We start from the raw sequence: 24,228 nt of genomic DNA, 5'->3' as shown, positions 1-24,228 counted from the left end.
AGACAATAGCCTTGGTTGGGTATACTGAATAAAAACACTACAGTGTTACCATAGTATGATTTGAGTAACTTTATATTTACGAAGACTTCCCAGTGACTCAGTGGTAAAGAATCTGTCTGCCAACACAGGAGACACGAGTTCAATCCCTGGGTTGGGAAGATCCCCTGGAGAAGGAAATGGCAACCCATTCCGGTATTCTTGCCTGGGAAATTCCATGGATGGTTGAGCCTGGTGGGCTGCAGTCCACAGGGTCACAAAAGAGTCAGACACAACTGAGCAACTAAAAAACAACAATCCATATTTACACACTTACCTTTTCTAAGTGCTGTGGTAAGGTCTGCATCTGCATGTAAATGGCAATATTGGGACTTTCAACAGGTTCTTTGGCAAATATTTTGGCATCCTCTATGGGGAAACAAGAGGAAAGAAAACACAGACCTTTTGAAAGTTAATCAATTTACTTTTCAGAAGGTTCAGGAGTATTACAGGAAACATGATGGCAGAAACATTTCCTATCCTCCTTACAAAAATATTTTTTAACACCTAGAGACAAACCCTCTTCACCAAGTGAGTCCAGATACACCTTGAGAGGGCTTATATCAGTGTGTATAATTCCATATAAAGCTCTGAGAGTTGCTGTTTTAAAGAAGCCTGCCAAGGAAAGGTTCACAGGATTGGTTCACAGAAATGAAGAGACTCAAAATAATTAACACAGCAAGGCAAAAGACTCCAAACTCAGGTTACAAGTTAATATGCTTAACATTTCAAAAATATGAAATTCTCTTTAAACAATTGGATTTAGGCTATTTTATAAACATGCCAATTTAGATATAAGACTAAGTTATCTCTTAATCATTCACCCTATCAAATCAGTAAGGTCAAACAAAAAGATTAGCTAAATAAACTGACCTTCATGGTCTGATGGGTATACATCCATTTCCTCCTGTGTAAATGCTTCTACTTCTATAAGAGCCTCATCGATATCTACAAATTCTTTTTCAGTGTCATCAGTGACAGAAATAATCTCATCTTTGGTTCCTTTTATTTCAGGATTTTTTACATCTGTTGGCATTCTATTGACAAAAATGAAGCAGCTAAAATTGTAACTCATACTTGGGAACAAAGAGTTTGCTTTCAACAGATTCAGTTAATTGAAAAACAAACTAAGCTTTCATACTTATGAGGTCTTTGTTTTAACCACATATGGCACATAGCAGAATATCAATAAAAGGTTAAAATGAAGAATAAAAAATGAATTTAAAAAGGTTCAATGAATAACTGAATATCCCATTTTTATTTACTCAGATTAGAATAATTTCAGCTTATCTAAATTTCCCATTCCCATAAAGGAATCTTCCTGCTACCAAGCCTTCAGCTTTAGTATTCAAGGATATATTCCTCATAGTGCTACATATTAAATAAAAACACAGGAAGTCAATGAACATAATAAAGGAATCTCTTGGGATGAATTTGCTCCTGTCTCAGAAGATATATGCTAAACATGGAAAGAAACAAAATTTGTAACGTATTATTAAAATATTTCAGAAAGCACTCCTTGCTGCTTCTCTAGTTTAAAGAAATGCTTGTTTCCGTAACTTTCAAGGGTTCAAGTCTCCTTCAAGACCAAACATCATCAAACAAGGTACCTATAATCAGCAACTTACTTCCAGATACTTTGACAGGATTCACTTTGATCATTTATTTCCTCAGTCCCACCTTGAGCAGATACTGCAACAGAACAGCCAGCATCTGTTTTACAATCACTCTCTATACTGGGTCCATTCTGAGGCCCAGGGGAATTATTCTCTAGCACCTAAAACAAACCATTTATAGTACTTAATATTCATTACTGAATCCCTTACTTTTCATTATATTTTTAGATTATTAATACTTTCTACAGAACTTCTGAGTAAGTCTCTTACTCATTTATCGAGTATTCATTCCATTTCTCATACTCAGTTCTGATGCTAAAGCAATGGCTAACTCATTATTCCACCTAGAAAAACAAGCTTGACTACCTTGAGTATTCAAAAGAGATCAGCCTTACAAACTTGAAAGGTAAATCACCAATGTTTTCAGGTCATAGGACAACAGAAATAAAAATGTAAAGTTGCTTTCACTTTCTTTACTATTATAAAGACATTTAGTAATAATATAAATGTAATAACCACTTGTAATATCACTTAAAATTATCTCTCTTTTTATTCTGGCCATGCCATACAGCTTGCAGAATCTCAGTTCCCTGAACAGGGATGGAAGTGGGGCCATGCCATGGACAGTGCCAAATTCTAACCACTAGTCCACCACGAAACTCCTTCTTTTTCTTTTTTATAAACACACATGGAACCTCAAAATCTCACAGCCTCTCTGAAAATACTTTAACCTTAATAAATCATTTCTAAGAATTAAACTGCTACTGCTACTGCTGTCACTTCAGTCGTGTCCGACTCTGCGCGACCCCATAGACGGCAGCCCACCAGGCTCCTCCGTCCCTGGGATTCTCCAGGCAAGAATACTGGAGTGGGGTGCCATTGCCCTCTCCGAAGAATTAAAGGAACTACTTTAAAAAATTAGGTGGTAAAGATTATAATTAGCATTATCATCAATTCTGTTGCTTATTGATTCTTTATTAGGTAGGGAAGTACAAATATAGTTTCAATCTAAAATAAGAATTCTAATTTGTATCTAATCATAAGCAATTCAAGCATTTACCTTAACGATGGCATTTTTTGCCTCATATGTAGCAAAATAGGGTTGTTCCAAAAGCCAAAGTGACGTAAGAACGGCGGCTGTCGAGGTCTTTACACGAATGACAGGACTATACTCACAGGACGGCCCGGTGAGTCCAGAGTCGCAGAGCAGCCTTTTATCAGACCATCTTATCATCCATTCCAGAAGCCTTCTTGTACTGCCACATGTGTTATTTAGTGCTACAGGAAGATCTTCTTGCGGGTTAATATCACTGCACTGAATTGCTTTGAAAGCGCATCTTCTAGTTTCAGTGGATTGGGGAATGCACACACTATGGTTTGACAGTCTCTGTATTAAAGTTTTCTCTGCATTGTCATCTGGTATTCTATAAACTGACTTCTGTTTTAAACCGAACAACCCACTCTTCCCTTCATTTTTATTGACTTCATTCAGAGGGTTCTCGGAAAAATGCCTGATCCCTTGATTAGCTAGTACGGAAGCTGAAAGTGACTGGTTTTCTGATTTTTCACACTCATCTGACTCAGGAGCAACAACAAAGCAGGAGCCGGCTCTGAACACATTCTGGCTTTTGGTTCTGCTGTGACGTCGTTTTAATGTTGTATGTACATCAAAAAGTAAAGAATTAAGTTCACGTTCTCTAAGATGTCCAGAAAAACTAGTTAGAAATGGAATGCCAGCATCCTTGGAACCAAGTAGGTCTCTTTCAAGAACATAACTCAAGAAGAGTTCAAGGAATTTAATATATTCGTCATCGTCACGTTCAAATTCCCAAACACCTATTACAGGAAGTGCATTTTGTAATAACTTTTCACAATCTTCTTTTCTTTTAGGGTTTTCCTTTTGATTATATATTTTCTTTTTACCTTTGGGCTTACCAGTCAATGTTAATTCCATGTGATTTGGGGCACTTCTGTAGCAAAATTAAGTTTGAAAAGACAAATTAAAGATCATTTAATCACTAAAACTGATTGACAATAAAGACTCTCTCCACTGTTTAAGTCATACCTATCATTTTTTAATGCCTTGACTACCTGTCTTGTAAACGAGGGAGCTGGACTAAATGATCTCTAAACACTTGTTAGAACCGAACATTCAGAGTCCAAAAAATATAACAGTAATATCAAAAGAGAAATCTGATATTAAAAAAGACTAAAATGTGTTCAAGGAAATTTCACTATTAAAAAAAAGACTTTTTCTGGGCAAAAAAAAAAAAGGTCCTCTAACAGGTCAGAATTTAGGAATACAAAATCAGTAACAATCACAAGCCACCAATACACATCTTAGTCTACGGTTTCCAGTTTCTCTCTTGCATCTGTCCCTTTCAGCTTCCCTGTGTGATGAGCAAGGAGGACTGCCCTCAGGATTCTTTAGCACACAAAAGCCAGGTATTTTTTTTTAAACACTTTCTGCTGCTATGAAACCTGTTGGGCAGGCACCTAACCATAATTACTCTTAAATCTGTTTCTTTTCAACATAGTTCTTAGGGAGACCACAAATCCCTAGTTCCCTCAATAAAAGAAATAAAGGTTCCAGTTAGGCACCTGGGCTGAACCCACTGTATCTCTTCTTATTAAGACTGCATAGCAAGCAGCCTCCGAGGTGTTCCTGTGCTAACATTGCAGCTGTCTGCTGGAGCAAGCACACCATTCGTGTTACTTCTAGCTACCGTCTAAGCAGATGTTTGAAGTAGACACCATTTCACCTAAACAAGATAAGATTGATTATATAGCTCTTAAGTCATGAGAAGGATAAATTGCATTGTAGATACTGGAATTATAAAGGAAAAAAATCTGTTTAAATCAAAGTAAAAGAGGTTAAAATGATAAGCAAGAATTTCTTGACAATTTATAGACAAGCTTCAAAGATGAATGTGTTTAAAAAAAAAAAAAAGGATGTACAAATTCTTGCCATGAAAACCCTAAGAACAATGGAGTGGGTTGCCATTTTCTTCTCCAGGGGATCTTCCCAACCCAGGAATCAAACCCAAGACTCCTGCATTGCAGGCAGATCCTTTACTGACTGAGCCACCAGGGAAGCCCCTAAAAACAATACAGCTAACCAAATAACTCTAAACTATTTAGGTCTAAGATTACTAAAAGAACAAAAAGTCCTCCAGTAAACTCTAGAATTTCATCTACTCATTTTATACCTTCAGATGGCAAAATTGTTTAGTATCTCAGTAATACTTTAAGTGGATTTTCAAATGTAAGGTCTCATTTTACACTTCTGACATTCCTCTGAGTATGGCACTTATCATTCATTGTTAATAATACAGTCAGTGAGGTTGCTGGGAGTAGAAGTCAGGTCAGCAGTTGCATGAAAATACTTTTTTCTCCCAAAGGAAGTGAATGCTTTCTACTTAAAGATCTCAATTGTACCTTTGACAGAAATGTGTCCTGCTTTTTTCTTCAGCTGACAAAGCTTCTGAGAGGGTATCGGCCGTATCTGCATCACTGTGGGCCAGAGAACTGCCCAGTTCTGTGAGTGTGCTCCGGCTCAGACTCGTTCCCAAGGAAAACCTGTCAGAACCTGCAACCTCAGCTGGCTTTTCTTCTTCAACTGGCTCCCATATATTCATTTCAAAAGAACCTATATTTCTCTGCACACGTTTTAGAGCCTTCACCCTCACTTTATGGATAGAATGCATGATAACAGACATCATCTCCTCTGTTTGGGAACCTAGAAAGAAAAGAACAAAAGGCCTTAAAGTTCATTAAAATAATTCAACTCAAGACATAAGGGGATCCAACTCTGGTCCCCTGCTGGGAACATGAAATCTAACTGAGGGCTTAGTTTCACAGTCTTATAGATCATGCCTCCTTCAATATTTGTTAGAAAGTTATGATCCATAATTTTAAGGTAGAACTTCAGAAGCTAGAAAAAGTCCATTAAAGAAGAATAAATGGGACTCCACAAAAAAGTATGCCCTGGAAAATGAAAATGTTAGAAGTAATTTATTTCAAACATCAGATAATTATAAAAAGAATCAGTAACATTTTTCTCATTCCTGCACAGTAGCAAACAAGAGAAAATAAGTACATTTTTATCCAAAGAACAAAAACACCTATTTGACTTCAGGTAACAAGAACAGGTCTATGGAATTGCAACAGTCAGATGCGACTTAGCCTTAGCGACTAAACCATAAACCATACAACAAGAAACCACAGGAAAGGGAGTTTTTCAAGACTGCCGACAGAAAACTTTTAAGTATCATTAATACATAAACAGGACATTTTAGAGATTTCAAAAATGTCTTAAAAATATAAATCACAAATAGAGTTTAAGTACACTAATGCAATGCCCAAGCATAGGATGTTACTAGACTTAAATGACTATAGTTCTACAGAGAGCAATTTGAATTCTTTAAAAATGTCCACATATTATGAATTTACAGAAATAGCTCATTTATTGTACTTCACAGATACTGTAATTTGTAAAAAATTGTAGGTAAAGGTTTGGGGAGATCCTTCATCAAGCAAGTCTACTGGCAGAATTTTTCCAACAGCATTTACTCACTTCATGTCTCTGTGTCACATTTTGCTAGTTCTCACAGTATTTCAAACTTTTTCATTATGATGATATTTGTTATGGTGATCTGTGATCAGTGATCTTTAACACTACTACTGCAAAAAGATTATGATTCACAATTATGATTATGACTCAGATAATGGTTAGCATGTTTTAGTAATAAGGTGCTTTTTAATTAAAGTTTTACATTAGTATTGTCTTTTTCTAGGGCACACTTAATAGACTACAGTACACTGTCAACATAACTTTTATACACACTAGGACCAAAAATATAAATGTGACTTGCTTTACTGCACTATTCACTTTATTCAGGTGGTCTGGAACCAAAGGTGTAATATCCCCAAGGTGTGCCTGTGCTTAATGCCATTGAACTGCACATTTAAAAACATTAAATTTGATATTGTTTATACTTTTCTACAATAAAAATTTTTCCAAAGGTCATCTTGAATGCAAATAACTGTAAATTAGAAGCATAAATAACTGTTAAAAGGAAAAAACTAGTTTTCAATAAAATATCTGCATTTTATATATATATATACACACAAAACATTATATACTCATTTTATATATTTTATCTTGCTTAATCCTCTTTGAATATACATTCATAACACAGGTATTAATATACTCATTTTACAAATAAGGAAAAGAGGCTCAGAGATGCTGGGCAACTTGCCTATGGTCACACAGCTACTGACAGGCATGACATGAACTTAGTTTTGCATGATTCTAAAACAACAGAATTGGTGATAGTGTAATGAGGAAGTACTTTTGCCTTCTCATACTCTTCATCTCAAAAGAGAAATGCATAAAAACATAAGCATGAAAAAATAAATGCTTTCAAAACAAAATGAAAATCTTCAGCAATTTATCAGATGCCTAAGAAATGACAAAAATTACCTTTCACAACACAGTGTCTGAGTCTCTGCTGAAGAGAGTGATATTTTTCTCTTAAAGAAACTCTTATGTCCTCAGGATTGGGAAATGCCTTCACAAAAATTTCTGCTACCTTCAGAAAAATTTTAAAATGAGTTTTATAAGCAACATCATTCTTAATTAAAACAAAATTAAAATTCTTTAAAGTTTCTGATTTAATTTTTTCACCTACCTTTCTGATTGGTGGCAGTTCTGCAATGAGGCTCAAAATCAGATCCTGAATAAGCTCTTCAATATTAGAAAACCGAGAGAAGGGCAACATTCTGTAAGCCCATTCCACCGCACTGAGACAGTGCTCAACCAGACAGGGGTCAAACTTCGCTTCAAGGTCCTATATGGATATTGAAAGGATCATTTGCTTTTCGCTTTACACAGACTATAATGATTCAATGATTTAATGGAATGTAGTAACAAACAGTAAAATATTCTATCAAGCAATAATTTCCCAAGTAATATTTATGCATTTTTCTTACTCTTGTGCAGTTAATACCTTTTTTTCCTCCACATTTTCTCTTGCCTTCTGATATTGCCTGCAACTACAGGATAACTTATCACGGACATGCAGCATCCAACACAAAGCACAAAGCTCTCTGAAGGAACCTAAATCAAGAATGGAAATACGAGAGGAGGGTGTATGAGTATATACATTACAAAACTTCACCTCTGCTGGCTTGTTCCAAAATAAATGTTTTTATATTGTTGATTATAAAAGAAACATGCTCACCCTCAATCCTTTGTATAAAAGTTGTGGAGATCCTTACAGAATTTTTACACATATTATTACGGAATGTTTCATACATGTCAGTTACATGAAAATATTAAAAACACTATACAGTATAAAAACTACTCTATTTACTAGTAGTTTACTTGCTTTAAACTTATAGTATGTTGTGGATATTTTTCAAAGTCAATACATATAGCTCTACTTCATATTGTATTGTTTTTATTTGAAAAATCATTTATTGATAGGCGTTTAAGTTTAAAATTTTTCAATACTAGAAATATAATTTCCAATACAAAACAATTTTTTATCAAAAGTAATACAAGTACACAAAAATATACAAAATTATACTATCTATACAGTTTTGCAACTATCCCTCTTCCCCCCGCCACCCCAAATAATGTATCTTGGATATATTTCCATGGTGGCAACATACACACACATTCTTTTCCTTATCAGTATAGTATTCCATTACATGGAAACATCCCAAAATCAAATGCAAAATATATCATTATTAATATTTAGGCCAAATTTCCAAGCAAGAAGTTCATTCTGGACAAACCTATTGCTTTAATGGATGCTTCATCAAGCTTCCGGTCTCCAGCTGCTCCAGGTCGAAAGAATGCTACACCTCCTTTACAGTAATTAAGTAACGACTCAGGGAAAGGACTCAATGAAGGAAGGGACCCTTTCATGCGAATCTGTAAAGACAGACAGAATATGTTAATTACCAGTTATAGCAGTCAGTTTCTAAGGAAATTATATAACAAACAAGACATGAAAGATAAACCATAAAGAATGGAAAACACCGCATTGCTCCTATACTACGTAAGAAAGTAACACGGAAGCCACTCACACTTACACAACTTAGTGGGCAAACTCAACAGATTCACTGGCCAAATCTTAAAAGAAAGTTCTAACCAAATTAACCTCTCTCGTCATTCAGTTTTTACCTAAGAAGTTTTGTATGAAAAGAACTTAATGCTATTTATCCTGGCTTTCCCCAAAGAAATAATAAAGAAAATAAATTTAAGTATCTATGTGCAGAAAAAAAGTATATTTTCATATGGCAACTCCTGATAAAATAATAACTCTAGAAAGGATCAGTAGATGCCAAATTAGGTAAAATGCTGATGGACAATGCATGGAACATGAGCCAGACTCACCGATTCATCTCACTGTCCTGAGAAGTGAAAGAAAAAAGACACAGGTGCCACACGATACGCTGCAACAGGGGAGCACACAGCACCACTACTGAAGGACTGAACTCTAAGATGTGCACCTGAGTCTAATCAAAACTGGCTACCTTGATGAGGAGAGATTAATTACTGGCTTGTAAGAAATAAAAGGAAACAGGAACACGTTAAATGATGCTAAATGAAAAGATAACAGACAAATCCAAAGTATGGTTCAGAAATAATCCCCGAGTCTAACAAATCTGGGGAAAAAAAAAAAGCCAAAGGAAACTGACAGAATAAAACAAAAAGGATCTGAGACACACAAACCTGGGAAGAAAAGAGTTAGCAGCAGGCTTGTAATCTATTTTCTCCCTCTACTGTTCACTTGCAGAAAGACGTGATCTAGTCAAGTCCCCTTGTAAGCATGCTAAGCATGTCTTCTTGTTAAACAAATTAATGGTATTTACCAGAGGCAGAGAGTCTGTCTAGGCTGGTTATTAGAAATAAATTTAGAATATACAGATTTATGGATTATGACCCCATGAAAAAGACAAGCTATATAATTAAAAAGATATAAAAAGGAGATGTTAAATAACTGAAATAGCTCCGTTCTGTGTCATGGTGTTAAACAAAGGCCAGGACACATTCTTCTGCAGTGAGAAAAGACTTGGAACAGCATATACAATTCCATCTTTCCAGGTAGGTCAGTAGTAAAGAAACTGCCTAACAACACAGGAGATGCAAGAGATGCAGGTTTGAGCCCTGGGTTGGGGAGATCTCCCAGAGTAGGAAATGGCAACCCATTCCAGTATTCTTGCCTGGAAAATTCCATGGGTTGGGGGGGGCTGGTGGGCTGCAGTCCATGAGATCACAGTCAGACACAACCGAGTACAGCACAGCACAGCAGCAACAGTGTGTGCAATTCCAGATTTCTCTACGTTTCATCTGTACCTTCTGGCTACCTATATCCTTGAAATTATGGGTAAACTTTGATCCATGGATGAAAAACACGTGTCTATACCAAAACTTACACATAAACGTTCATAGCAGCATTATCATAATAGCCAAAGTGGAAGCAATCCAAGTATCCATCAATGGATGAACCGATAAAACAAAATGTTATATATCCATACAATGGAATGTTACTCAGCCACAAAAAAGAATAAAGTACTAATTGACACTACAATATTGATGAATCTTAAAACCATTAAGCTACGTGAAAGAAGCCAGTCACAAAAGGACATGTATTGTATGATTTTATATATATAAAATATCACAATAGGCCAATTCATAGAGACAACAGATTAACGGTTGCTGGGGGGGAAGAAAAGGAAGCGGGAAATTCGTACTAATGTGTTTCTTTTTTGAGGTGATGAAAATATTCTGGAATTAAACAGTGGTGATGGTTGCACAACTCTGTGAATATACTAAAAACCAAGGGAGTGTACATGTTTAAAAGGTTAACTTTATGGAATACAAACTGCATATCAATTTTAAATTGGTAAAATCAGCTAAAATAAAGACTTTGGACTATATTAGTTTTCTATTATGGCCCTAACAAATTATCAGAAATTTTGTGGCTGAAACCAACACCAATTTACTATCTCACCGTTTTGGTGGATCAGAAGTCTACGAAAAGCTCCGCGGGTTCTCTGCTGAGTCTCACAAGGCCAAAGTAACAGCAGGACTGCCTCCCTTCTCAGAGGTTATGTTATGCTTGTTCCATCGCTAAGTCATGTCTGGCTCTTTGCAACCCCATGGACTGCAGCACACCAGGCTTCCCTGTCCTCCACTATATCCCAGGGTTTGCTCAAACTCATGTCCACTGAGTGAGTGATACCATCCAAACACTGCATCCTCTGTCACCCTCCTCTCTTCCTGCCCTCAACCTTTCCCAGCATCAGGGTCTTTTCCAATGATCTGGCTCTTCACGTCAGGTGGCCAATGTACTGGAGCTTCAACTTCAGCATCAGTCCTTCCAATGAATATTCAGAGTTGATTTCCTTTAGGATTGACTGGTTTGATCTCCTTGCTGTCCAAGGGACTCTCAAGAGTCTTCTCTGGCACCACAATTCGAAAGCATCAATTTTTCAGCACTCAGCCTTCTTTTTGGTCCGACTCTCATATCCATACATGACATTAGTATGGGAAAAACTCTGGGAAAAACTTTGACTGTATGGAGCATTGTTGGCAAAGAGATGTCTCTGCTTTTCAATACTCTAAGTTTATCACAGCTTTCCTTCCAAAGAGCAAGCATCTTTTAATTTCATGGCTACAGTCACCGTTCACAGTGCTTTAGGAGCCCCCCAAAATAAAATCTGTGACTGTTTTCACTTCTTCCCCTTCTATTTGCCATGAAATGCTAGGACTGGATACCATGATCTTAGTTTTTTGAATGTTGAGTTTTAAGCCAGCTACTTCACTCTCCTCTTTTACCTTCATTGAGGCTCTTTGCTTTCTATATTAGAGTGGTATCATCTCATACCACTGATATTTCTCCTGGAAATCTTTATTCTAGCTTGTGATTCATCCAGCCTGGCATTTTGCATGATGTACTCTGCATGTAAGTTAAATAAGCAGGAAGACAATATACAGCCTTGACGTACTCCTTTCCCAATTTTAAACCAGTCCGTTGTTCTATGTCTGGTTCTGTTGCTTCTTGATCTGTATACAGGTTTTTCAGGAGACAGGCAGGGTGGTCTGGTATTCCCATCTCTAAGTTTTCCACAGTTTACTGTGACCCACATAGTCAAAGGCTTTTGCGTAGCCAACAAGGCAGAACTAAATATTTTTCTCGAATTCCCTTGCCTTTTGTATGATCCAATGAATGCTGGCAATTTGATCTCTGGTTCCTCTGCCTTTTCTAATTCCAGCTTGAACATGTGGAAGTTCAGTTCACATACTATTGAAGCCTAGCTTGGAGGATTTTGAGCATTACTTTGCTAGCATGTGAGATGAGTGCAATTGTACAATAGTTTGAACATTCTTCAGTATTGCCCTTCTTTGGGAATGGAATGAAAACTGACCTTCTCCTGAAGCCACTGCTGAGTTTTCCAAATTTGGTGATATATTGAGTGTGGCACTTTAACAGCATCCTCTTTTAGGATTTGAAATAACTCAGTTGGAATTCCATTACCTCCACTAGCTTTGTTCATAATAATGCTTCCTAAGGCCCACTTGACTTCACACATTCACTGGCTCTAAGTGAATGACCACACCATCGTGGTTATCAGTTCATTAAGACCTTTATTGTACAGTTCTTCTGTGTATTCTTGCGACCTTTTCTTAATCTCTTCTGCTTCTGTTAGGTCCTTGTCACTTCTGTCCTTCACTGTGCCCACCCTTGCAAGAAATGTTCCCTTGGTATCTCCAATCGTCTTGAAGAGATCTCTAGTCAGATGTTCTAAGTGAAAGTGAAAGTGAAGTCGCTCAGTCCTGTCTGACTCTTTGCAACCCCATGGACTATAGCCTACCAGGCTCTGAGGAGCCTCTCAGTCCATGGAATTTTCCAGGCAAGAGTACGGGAGTGGGTTGCCATTTCCTTCTCCAGGGGATCTTCCCAACCCAGGGATCGAACCCAGGTCTCCTGTACTGCAGGCAGACACTTTACCATCTGAGCCAACTTTATTTCTAGGCTCTTTTAGGTTGTTTGCAGAATTCTGTTCTATGTGGTTACAGGACTCAGGTCCCCCATTTCCCTGCTGGCTACAGGCAGGGAGACTATGAGAAGTTTCCAAAAGCTGAGTTTATTCCTTGGATATTGGCCCTCTTCAAAGCCAGCAAGGCTGAAATGAGTCCTCGTCACTCTTCTAATCTTCCCTTGTGTGGCTTTTCTCCCATCTTCCTTTTCCACCTTTCACTGACTGACTCTCTTTTTTGCTTCTAAGAGGTTATCTGATTACACTGGGTCCATCAAAATAAACCAGGATAATGTCTCTATTTTAAAATCAGCTTATTAATACCATCTGAAAAATCCCTCAAGCCAAATTAAATCAGTATCTAGATTTATGTTTGAATAGCCAGAAGACAGGAATCTTGCAGCTATCTTTAGAATTCTGCCTACTATTTGTACTATGCTTTAACCTTATACAGTTAGCTGATTACTTGTAAAGATCTTCACAAGGAAGAATATCTTCAGCAGAGTGGCTAATTTTAAGAGAATCTATAGTCTTTATCTGCTAGTTAAGTTCATTAAAACTAGGTTAAGTGAGATTATTCTCAGAAGTTTGTAAGACCAAACATAACATAACTTAGAACTTTAAACAGTTTTCTACAGTAAGCAACTTAAGTTTGCTATAAAAAATAAAGTTTCCTATAACAAACACTCAGGCTCAACAGATCTTAAAACTATCAAAAACAATCTTTCATTAAACGCTTTGCCTTTCTTAGTAAATATACTTAAAAACTGAACTTTCACAAATATTTCTCTCTAAAAACAGGATAATTTTAAAAAACTTGATAAACTTCTCAGGGTCTCTTAGGGTTTCTACTAGAAAAGAAGCCATAAACTCTTGGTACATTTAGTAATTTAACCAACAGCAAAATTTAAGGTATTTGGGGCTAATAATATTTATTTCTACATTTTACAGAGACAGATGACTGGCCTACAAAAGAACTGGATCTGGATAAGGAACACAGAAGTAGACGTCCCATCTGGCTGCACATCAGATAAGAAGGCAGCTACATCTCAGCTGAACTCAGTGTAGAAGAAGACAATAGCCCCCAAATCAAAGTGAACTGCACACCTCAGAAGACAGGAAGGGAGAGACTGACTGGTGGAGCCTACTGCAAAGAAACACTTAGCCGAGAACTAACTTTCCATAGTTTGACCCCACAGAGGCCCCCAGAGAACAGAGAGAACATCTCGGGAAGAAGTGGGATAATCCCTGAACTGAATTTAAATCTTTAATGATGGTGGGGGAGAAAAGTAATTGGAAAAAAAAAAAAGTAACTGAAATTTCCTGGCACTAACCGACTAGATTATACTTCCTATCGTCAGACAGGGAGGAGCTAACATAGAGCTCCAGTTCAGAGTCCTTATCTTTCAGCAGAAACTTGGTCTGTCCAGATTTCATACGGTAAGCAAGTCTGAAATTTATGGATTTATGGGGCAGGACTCCTTGGAAAAATATCACAATTATAAATACTAATAAGTATTAGTATATTTAAATTGTTCATGCCAAGTCGCTTCAGTTGTGTCTGACTCTGTGTGACCCTGTAGACTGTAGCCTGCCAAGCTCCTCTTGGGATTCTCCACAGACGAATATTAGAGGGGGTTGCCATGCCCTCCTCCAGGGGGATCTTCCCAACACAGGGATCAAACCTGAGTCTCTAAAGTCTCCTGCACTAGCAGGCGGGTTCTTTACCACAAGCGTCACCTGGGAAGCCCTTTAAATTGTTTACCACAGTGTTACCAAGTCTAAGCTTGTACTGCTTGCCTCACAACAGGCCAAAAATTGACAGATGAGTTGTTGCGGCAAGGAACAACGACTTTATTTAGAAAGCCAGCAAACTGAGAAGACGGTGGGCTTGTGCCTCAAAGAACCATCTTGCCTGAGTTAGAATCCAGGCTCCTTTTGTACTAAAAGGAAAGGGAATAAAATCAAACACTTACTGTTCCCATCAGCCTCTGGAGAGCATGTGTTAATTTCTCCCTTCCTGTGGTTATTCACAGGTAGGCCTGGTCAGGATGTTTCCCATGAACTAAACAAAGGTATTTTAGCTTAATGCTCATGACCAGGGAAGCAAGGTTACCAGAGATAGGCCATTATGTATAATTTAAGCTATAGGCAACAGCCCTATAGTGATTAACTCATAACAGAATACAGAAGGTTCTTTCTTATTGCAATAGCACACAAGTGACTAAGACATTTCCACACCTTTTGCATGACTTTTCTTGCCCATCTCAACTGCAAGATGTACCACTGTGCTACAGGAAAAGAACACCGAGCTGCCCGGAAAAGCAAGAGAATACGCTGAAGGATTCCAGACACCTTTTGGCGATTATCTTTTTCAGCTTTTAAAAGAAGATCATCACCATCTTCCTAAAAAAAAAAAAAAGAAAAAAGAAAAAAAATCAGTAGCCAGGAAAACAGAAACTTAAAATGTTACAGTAAAAATAAAGATAGTGCTTCTCAAACTAGACTATTCCTGGAGATTCACAAAGAAAGTTTTGAGGCATGGCCTCAGAGATTAACTATAGCTATTTCCAGGGTCAAGGAAACACCCGTCTCACCTCAGTGTAAAGGGATAAATCAATTCTAATCCCAAGCCTTCAGTTATAATAGTTAAAGCCCACCATCCCTGACTTTACTGGGGGAACATTACAGAGATCTTTCCTTTCAAAAAGAATGCCTCTTCCCTTCCTCTGCCTAGAAAAATCCAATTATATTTCAGTGTCACCTCTTCTGTGAAACTCTTCCATTCTGTGGTATTATGGCAATTTGCTCAGATTTTCATTGTAGCTTTTACTGATTTATTCTTGCTAATTTATGTATGTGTTTCCCACACTGTTGAGACTGGTCAAGAGCAAAGGCCTTGTCATCTACTGCACAAAATCCAACATGTGGTGGGATCCAATAAATGTTTCTTGATTCAACACATGATTACAGATTAATTTTCCAGAAATGAGATAATGCAAATATTATGAACATTTGCTTCCCTAACATTTTTCTACCACTGCCATTTCTTAAAAATACTCAGTTATTTTGGCGGGGGCAGGGGGGGAATCTGCCCCTTTTTTACACAGCTAAATGATTCAGGGAGAGCTGTTCCTATGTCCCCAGCTGCCAGGGAAGGCCCTAATCAATTGCCAAGCGACACTGTGCATTTAGCCCTAGCCAAGGTGTGTGATTCCAGGACTGGCCAGTGACCTTGATGGGTCTCGCAAGAGTAACTCTCAGTACTCCTGTTTGGATGCTGGGAGAGAAATACATTTACTGCTTTTCTCTCTCCCCTTCCCACTCCCTTTGGGCATGGACAAGGTATCCTGAGAAGCTGCTGGTAGTCATCCGGCTCCCACAAAGGGAGCCAGCCTTAAACTGAAGCTGACAGAAAACAAACTAGGGAGAAAGAGCCCAAGTCTTTGGAAACATAACTGGGCTTCTCAATTATGCCAGTCAATACTTACCAAGTTTTCTGTTACTTTCAATCCCAGGGGTTCTAATTGGTACAGAGTGACATTTAAGAGAAATCCTACCATTCTGGCTTATTTTAATAAAAAATAATAAAACGAAGTACTACTAAGGATTGCTAGTACTCAAACAAGTATCAGCACAGCATATCCAGAAATATATTAAATGTTATTTCTAATCCCTAAACCAATATACTAAAGACTCAGACATGAGAGGAAAGAGGAATTACTGAGAAATACCATGGATTACTTATTCCTTCCATGTGCAATATATCACATGTGAAATATCAACAAATAAAATATTTTAACGTATTGAAACATAACTCGAAACATAACAAATAAGAATACAATAACTGAAAAAAAAAGACAGAAGACAGATTTAATAGATAAAGATAGAAGCTGTCAATTCTGAAACAGTAAGAAACAATACCAGAATTGATTTAAACTGTTAATCAAATATTAAAACAATTCAAATGTAAACAGTTCACATTAACACTGCAAACCTTAAAACCAGCTAATTGTAATGTTACTATTTTCAAAAAGAGCAGAGGAAAAGGTCCTGAGAGGAATACAGTAATTGCGATTTATAAGACAGAACTATCAATTGAAAAGTACAGAAGAAAACAATGATCTTTCCAATCAAAGAAAATCAAACTAAGTCTTTCAAAAGAGGCAAAGACAATGAGATGAATGATTTCTAAATTCTGACACTCATTATTTTTCTATGGTAAACAAATGTTTATTTTTAAACTAATACCTGGATACCGAGAAATATCTATTAATTTTGTTTTATTATCAAAATAATTTTAACATTTACAGAATGTTTACTATGTGTCAGGATGTCTCGTGTGGTACTCACAACAACACTATTAGAGGTACTATCACCGTCTTCATTTTACAGATAAGGAAACTTAAACATCAGTTGCGTGCAACGCCCAAGAAAACTATTCAGTTAATAAACAGCAAAGCTGGAATCCAGAAGTGGGCTTCAGAGCTTGCATTTTTAACTTGATGATTATTATCAGGTTGATTATTTTAAAAAGTGGACAAAATAAATGTTAAATTAAAAGGTTAAGCTTACTTCACTAACAACAGCTGGCTGAGGACAATATAATGGAGGAGCTGGAAGATACAAGCCGACGGGCACTAAGCCCCACAGTCTCTTAGTGAAGTCCTTGGCAGAGTTTATCAGAAGCTGAAAAGTCCCTGAGAGAATATCTGCGTCAGCCATAACTGCTGCTTTCAGTATTTCCTGCACAGAAGCAAACAGCAGATCCGCATCTTCTTCTTCAATGGGATCTGCCAAACACAGAATTAGGTAAAGCAGTTACAATTTATATTATACTTTTCCTTCTATTTTGTAGTTTAAAGCTTCATATCTGAAAAAGTTGACTGCCAAAAATAAACATATTGGTCAAAATGCAAAACACTCAAACTTCTGGACAGAAATTTAAGATTTTGTTACTTTTAAGATTATAAAAGTAGTAGAGCAGAAAGACTTTCCGAAATTATACAAGATACTGTAACACAACTACATAATAAAAACGTGCTTGGAATATAATCATGACTCAAAAAATAATAATAAAAGGAAAACATTAATGGGAAAAATAGAATGTAAGAAACACAAAAAAAGAATATAAAGCATTATGTGGAGGCAGTGAGACAGTAATTTTCGTTTCCTTAATAGTCAATCACAGTACTTTTATATAAAAGGACTTGTGAAGCTAAAGAAGCAAAAAAACAAAAATATATGAAATAGCCATACAGTAGGCTTCAGTTTTATAAATATCTGTAAAAATGGAGAAATGTTCTGGAACAAAATGCTAACAGATGCAGGTGGCAGAACTGTAGACTTACGGACTTTTACATTAGGAATTCTCTTAAAGCACACTTTAGGGAATAGACTACGAAAACACTCGTGTACTGACTTTTCATCCCTGCCTGATATTCATGTTTTCTATATCCAATTTAGGTGAAAAATAAAATGTTATAGCTACAGTTGAAATTCCTTAGGTACCAATCCTATTTCACTTCCTATTTCCACAGGTCATCACCATCCAGAATTTAGTGTGGCTCTATTGGAACTCCTATTAAATATATGTTGCGTCTTCTTGTTCAATACAAAGTTTAACCTCTCTTTCATATTTTCCAAATGTTTTTTTTTTATCTATATATGGATATATTTTATCTTTCTATATATTTTGTGTATGTATATAGACTTCAAATCTATTTTCTAGTTTACTAACCATCTGCTGAGCTTTTTGTTTTTAAATCAATTTGTAAAGGTATAATTTACATACACTAAAATTATCCTTTTATGTACACAGTTCACCCTGGTGGTCCAGTGGCTAGGACTCCTCGCTCCCAGTGCAAAGGGCCTGGGTTCAATCCCTGGTCAGGGGACTAGATCTCACAGGCCTCAACTCAGAGTTTGCATGCCAAAACTAAGATAGAAGATCTTGCATGCTGCAACTAAGGATGGGAGCAGTCAAATAAATAAATAAACATTTTTTAAAAATACACAATTCAATGAGTTTTGGCAAATCGTACAGGCTATGAGAACGTTTGTATCACTCCAAAGAGCTCTCTCATACCTCTTTGTTGTCAATTCCGCCCTTGCTGCTGCTGCTGCTGAGTCACTTCAGTCGTGTCCGACTCTGTATGACCCCAGAGATGGCAGCCCACCAGGCTCCTCCGTCCCTGGGGTTCTCTAGGCAAGAACACTGGAGTGGGTTGCCATTTCCTTCTCCAATGCGTGAAAGTGAAGCCGCTCAGTCGTGTCCGACTCTTAGCCACCCCATGGACTGCAGCCCACCAGGCTCCTCCGTCCATGGGATTTTCCAGGTAAGAGTACTGGAGTGGGGTGCCATTGCCTTCTCCTCAATTCCCCCCTTACTTCTAGGTAAACATTGATCTGTTTCCTGTCCCTGTAGTGTTGCTTTTTATGAAATGTTATATAAATGGAATCATATAGTGGGTAATTTTATTTATAAGTTCTTTCATTCAGCATAATGGTTCTGTGATTCATCCATGTGGTTGCATGTTATCAGCAGTTTCCTCCTCTTTATTATTATTACACATTACAGATAAATTACAATTTGTTTATGTATCCATAAGTTAGTAAGCATTTGGGTTGTTTCAAGTTTTTTTGGCTGTTATGAAAAAGCTATGCACATTCACATACAGGTTTTTCAGTGAACCTAGATTTTTATTTTTCTTTGGTAAATACCTAAGAAAATCTTTAAAATGTTAAATCTGAGCCTTTAAATGCATATTTTTATATTTTATCTAGAAACACATTGTATCTATGTATTTATTGTGGGAAAATTTTCAGATCATCAAAAAGACATTGCCAGAACTAGAAGTTCAGACTGGGAATTTTTTAGTCTTATTTTTTTTTCCCCCAAATATTCACAAATGTGTGCGTACTTAAAAGCTTTTTAAAATACCATAAGCTTTGTATTAAGCTGATACACAGGTTGACCATACATAGGTAACTCACCTGTAAACTGTTTGCATTTTGAGTTCATTTCATTTTTTGCTTCCAAAGAGGCTGGCTGACCTAGGAAACACTGTAGTTTTTCCTGAAAAATCTGTGCTGGAGTCATATTTAATGGTAGATTCAGACTCTTTTCCTTGGATCTGAAATCACACCAAATTAGGGGGAAATAATTACAATTTTTTAAAAAAGGAAACATATACACATCAAGAACTAAACATGAAATTTTTAAGAACCAGAGAAGTCCATGTTATTCATCTTGTGTTTAGAAAAGAAGTAATTGAGGAAATGCTGTATTGAGGAGAGTACTGAGGCCCTCCACAATTACAGTCCTGATATAGCTCCCCATGCTTAACCGCCCACTGCTGCCCTACATACAGACTCTCCAGATGAAACCATAAGTGCTCTGGGCCACATGCCTTTGCTTCTGCTTGGAACGTTCTCTCTCCCTACAGCTACTTGCTTTGTCAAGATTCCATCTTCTCTTCATCGCCCATCTCAAATGACATCTCCCATATAAAGTATTTCCTGGCTTTCCCTCACTTGATATTATTGCTCTCCCTACCATACCATGGATGGGCTTCCCTGGTGGCTCAGATGGTAAAGAATCCACCTGCAATGCAGGAGACCCGGGTTCAATCCCTCAGTTGGGAAGATCCCCTGGAGAAGGGAAAGGCTACCCACTCTGGTATTCTGTCCTAAAGAATTCAAAGACACAGCAATGCCATAATATTCGTAAGAGTTAAAATGCAGGGATTAATTTGATTAGCTTAAAATGTAAATCCTGTTTGGGAAGGAGAAAACTCTCCCATTGACTATAGGCCCTTTGAGGGTGCTGCTGCTGCTAAGTCACTTCAGTTGTGTCTGACTCTGTGCGACCCCAGAGACGGCAGCCCACCAGGCTCCCCAGTCCCTGGGATTCTCCAGGCAAGAACACTGGAGTGGGTTGCCATTTCCTTCTCCAATGCATGAAAGTGAAAAGTGAAAGTGAAGTCGCTCAGTCACATCTGACTCTTAGCGACCCCATGGACTGCAGCCTACCAGGCTCCTCCCTCCATGGGATTTTCCAGGCAAGAGTACTGGAGTGGGGTGCCATTGCCTTCTCCTACTAACAAGTAAAAGTGCTAAATAGATGTTTAAATACAGTAAGTAAACCTCTGAGCTGTCTAACACAGTTGACACTAGCTGCATGTAGCTCTCTAAATTTAATTAAAATTAGATTGAAAATCCAGTTCCTTGGTCTTATCAGCCACCTTTCAAGGGCTTAATAAATACATGTGGCTAGTAGCTATCAGACTGGACAGCACATACAGAATATTTCCATCACCAAAGAAAATTCTATTGGACAATGCTGAACTAAGGATTCCACAAAATGTGTAAATACCAGCAATGAGTGAAATAAGAAACACTTTAGATAACACCATAGTACTTTTTTAACTTCAGTTCAGTTGCTCAGTTGTGTCCCACTCTTTGCAACCCCATGAATCGCAGCACTCCAGGCCTCCCTGTCCATCACCAACTCCCTGAATTCACTCAAACTCATGTGCATGGAGTCAGTGATGCCATCCAGCCATCTCATCCTCTGTCCACTTCTCCTCCTGCCCCCAATCCCTCCCAGCATCAGGGTCTTTTCCAATGAGTCAACTCTTCGCATGAGGTGGCCAAACTACTAGAGTTTCAGCCTCAGCATCAGTCCTTCCAATGAACACCCAGAACTGACCTCCTTTAGGATGGACGGGTTGGACCTCCTTGCAGTCCAACTTAGATGTGCCTAAAAATACATACCTCGTGAATTTGCTACCGTGCTTACAGAAGAGTTGAAAAGCCACACCAACAGAAACAGATGTCTTCCAGTCTCCAAGTTTATGTGCCAACCACACGGCTTCTGGAACCAGGCCACCAATCAATAATAATTCAAGGGCATATTCAACGGTCCACACATCAGAAAGATTCTGCTCTCTGATGGCACTAGCCACCTTAGAGTGTTGCAGAGGAATGAGCCGAAAGGGCTGCTCTGTGAGTAGATGAAAGAAAATGGATTAACTACAGTTATACATAGGAACTCATTCTTCCCTACACATCTCCTTAATCAATACTTTCTACACAAAACCACAACAAGGAAGATACATACAAAATGGCCTAAGATAATACTTAACACACTCTAGAATAGCTTTTCTCTTTTTTAAACACTGAAGAATGTGTCTCTTTAGTGGGTCATGCAGCAAATGTTGGCACTCCTAAAAAAATGAAACCGAGCAGACAAAGAAACAGAAGAAATAGTATCAAAGTGCACTATACAAAATAAAGGTAAATACATACAGTTTGATCAGATAATATAAGGACATGATTAAATAGAGCAAAGAAAAAATGACTCAAATAAAATAATAAAAGTAAAATGTCCAAAAATTAAATTCTACATTAGAATGAGTTTGAGTAAACTCGGGGAGTTGGTGATGGACAGGGAGGCCTGGTGTGCTGCAGTCCATGGGGTTGCAAAGAGTCGGACACGACTGAGTGACTGAAATGATCTGAAATTAGAATACTCAGAATTTGTTCAATTACCACATTTTATAGCTCTTTTACTTAAAAAAAAAAAAAGAAACTGTATAAACACCAATGTGTCCAAAATTTGCAATTAAAAAAATACATATTCAATAAAAACAAGTTCAAAGCAATTACCTTTCTCAGATTATATTCATTCGTAAACAGTCACCTACATGTCAGGCACTAGGCTAGACAGTATTATTTCCACAGATCAATGATCACTGTGTAAAATTGTTTTAAATATTCTGTGCAAAAACAAGGTGAGAAAATTATTTGTTTATTCTATTACCTGTTTTAATATGAAGGGGAGGAAGAACATTCACACTGTGAGGTGGCAAAATGCACAGCAGCTGATTGGTGAAGTAGGCAGCCATGAAGCGAGCCATGGACTGGACCACCCTCACCGCGGCTTCGGGATGAACACTTCCAGTCACCCCAGACTCACAAGGAGACTTCTCAGGAACTGCAGGATACACCAAATGAGCAAAGGAGATTCCGATCAAACTAGCAAAAGTAGGAATATTTAAGCTCCTAACATGATGCAAGAAGAAAATTATAATTAAAACTTTTTTCTGAGATCAACACCCCTGGCCTATACAAGGTAACTTGTAACAGGTATCTACATTTCTTCAAGACAATAGAACAAAAATAAAATAATAAGCTCAAAATTATCAGCACATACACTTAGGAACTCTTTTATGACTTCAAGTTACCAGTTTTTTCTAAAAATGTGGAAGGATCTATAAAAACAATCCAGCTATAATGGACTTGCAAGCTTATCATTTCTTTGTTTTCCTTTCTTCCTCCTCTTTCTCATTTTCTTTCTTTAGTTCAAGGAGGCAGAGTTTACTACAAAGAGCCAGAACAGTGATTCTTCATGTCTGTTTCTGTATTATTAGTATACTCCCATAACATTAACTCTTTACTATTAAGATTCTTTTGGGAGGTATGGACAAGGGGAACGTGTAGAATGGAGGGAAAAGGCAGAGGAGAGAGTTACATTATGATTTCTAGAGTGCTTCTGACAAACTAGAGCAAACATGCCATCCCTATTTAAAAATTGAAACTTAATAATATAAACTGGATTCAGATATTTGAAAATAAATAGCTAAAAACTACTGAGTGAGTGAAAGTCGCTCAGTTGTGTCCAACTCTGCGACCCCATGGACTATACAGTCCACGGAATTCTCCAGGCCAGAATACTGGAGTGGGTAGCCATTCCCTTCTCCAGGGGATCTTCCCAACCCAGGGATTGAAGCCAGGTCCCCAGGGCTGTAAGCAGATTCTTTACCAGCTGAGCCACCAGGGAAGCCCATACAAGATAAATATTAAATTAAGATTAATTTTTATGACATTTATGGCCCCAACAAAGGCAAAGTATCTTTCTTTCTCAGAAGTCACTTGAGGCGATTTACAGGTGGTCCAGAGGTTAGGGCTCTATGCTTCCACAGCAGGGGGCCTGGGTTCAATATATACGGAGGCCTGCGCATTCTCCCTGTGAATCACTGAACGTGGGGAGTAGTCCTGGGAACTCCTGACCAAGAGAGGATATGCTTAAAATACTCTAAACAACTATCATTAAAAATTAAATATATTACTATAGGTTCAACTCATCTTGACAGTTATATCACATCATGACAATACTGCTGGAAAAAAAATCCAGTCAGTTAAAAAGTCACACATAAGAAAAAAAAGTCACACATAAATGTCTTCCACTCATACACAGCTAACAGTCCTTTCGGAGGGCAATCTAACACTAGGCATCAGAAGTCTTGACTCTGTAACCTCATTTCTCAAGATTTAACATGTAGACATTAGTAATGCTCACAAAAATTTATGTTCACTGCAACATTATTTAAAATAGTAAGTAGGTGGTAACAATCTAAAATATCCAATAATAAGGAAAAAGCTTACTAAGTTTTTTAAAAGAATATTATTTACATTGGAAAATATTCACAATATTAAATTTAAAAGATTGCAA

General features: G+C 37.5%; 1 protein-coding gene across 1 annotated transcript in view; it reads right to left on the bottom strand.

Annotated features, from left to right (window-relative positions):
* The window catches only part of CPLANE1 (ciliogenesis and planar polarity effector complex subunit 1), a 107,142-nt gene that overhangs the window by 60,669 nt on the left and 22,245 nt on the right, over positions 1-24,228 (bottom strand). The window contains 14 exon segments of the mRNA XM_070357630.1: positions 314-405; positions 910-1,073; positions 1,665-1,813; positions 2,713-3,622; positions 5,091-5,391; positions 7,138-7,246; positions 7,346-7,504; positions 7,664-7,773; positions 8,457-8,595; positions 14,952-15,116; positions 17,286-17,503; positions 19,707-19,846; positions 21,489-21,717; positions 22,537-22,710. Coding sequence (XP_070213731.1) covers positions 314-405; positions 910-1,073; positions 1,665-1,813; positions 2,713-3,622; positions 5,091-5,391; positions 7,138-7,246; positions 7,346-7,504; positions 7,664-7,773; positions 8,457-8,595; positions 14,952-15,116; positions 17,286-17,503; positions 19,707-19,846; positions 21,489-21,717; positions 22,537-22,710 — 3,059 coding nt within the window.

The sequence above is a fragment of the Bos mutus genome, chromosome 20 (assembly GCF_027580195.1).
Source record: "Bos mutus isolate GX-2022 chromosome 20, NWIPB_WYAK_1.1, whole genome shotgun sequence".
In the NCBI taxonomy this organism is placed as follows: domain Eukaryota; kingdom Metazoa; phylum Chordata; class Mammalia; order Artiodactyla; family Bovidae; genus Bos; species Bos mutus.
This window is presented reverse-complemented; position numbering and strand designations above follow the sequence as displayed.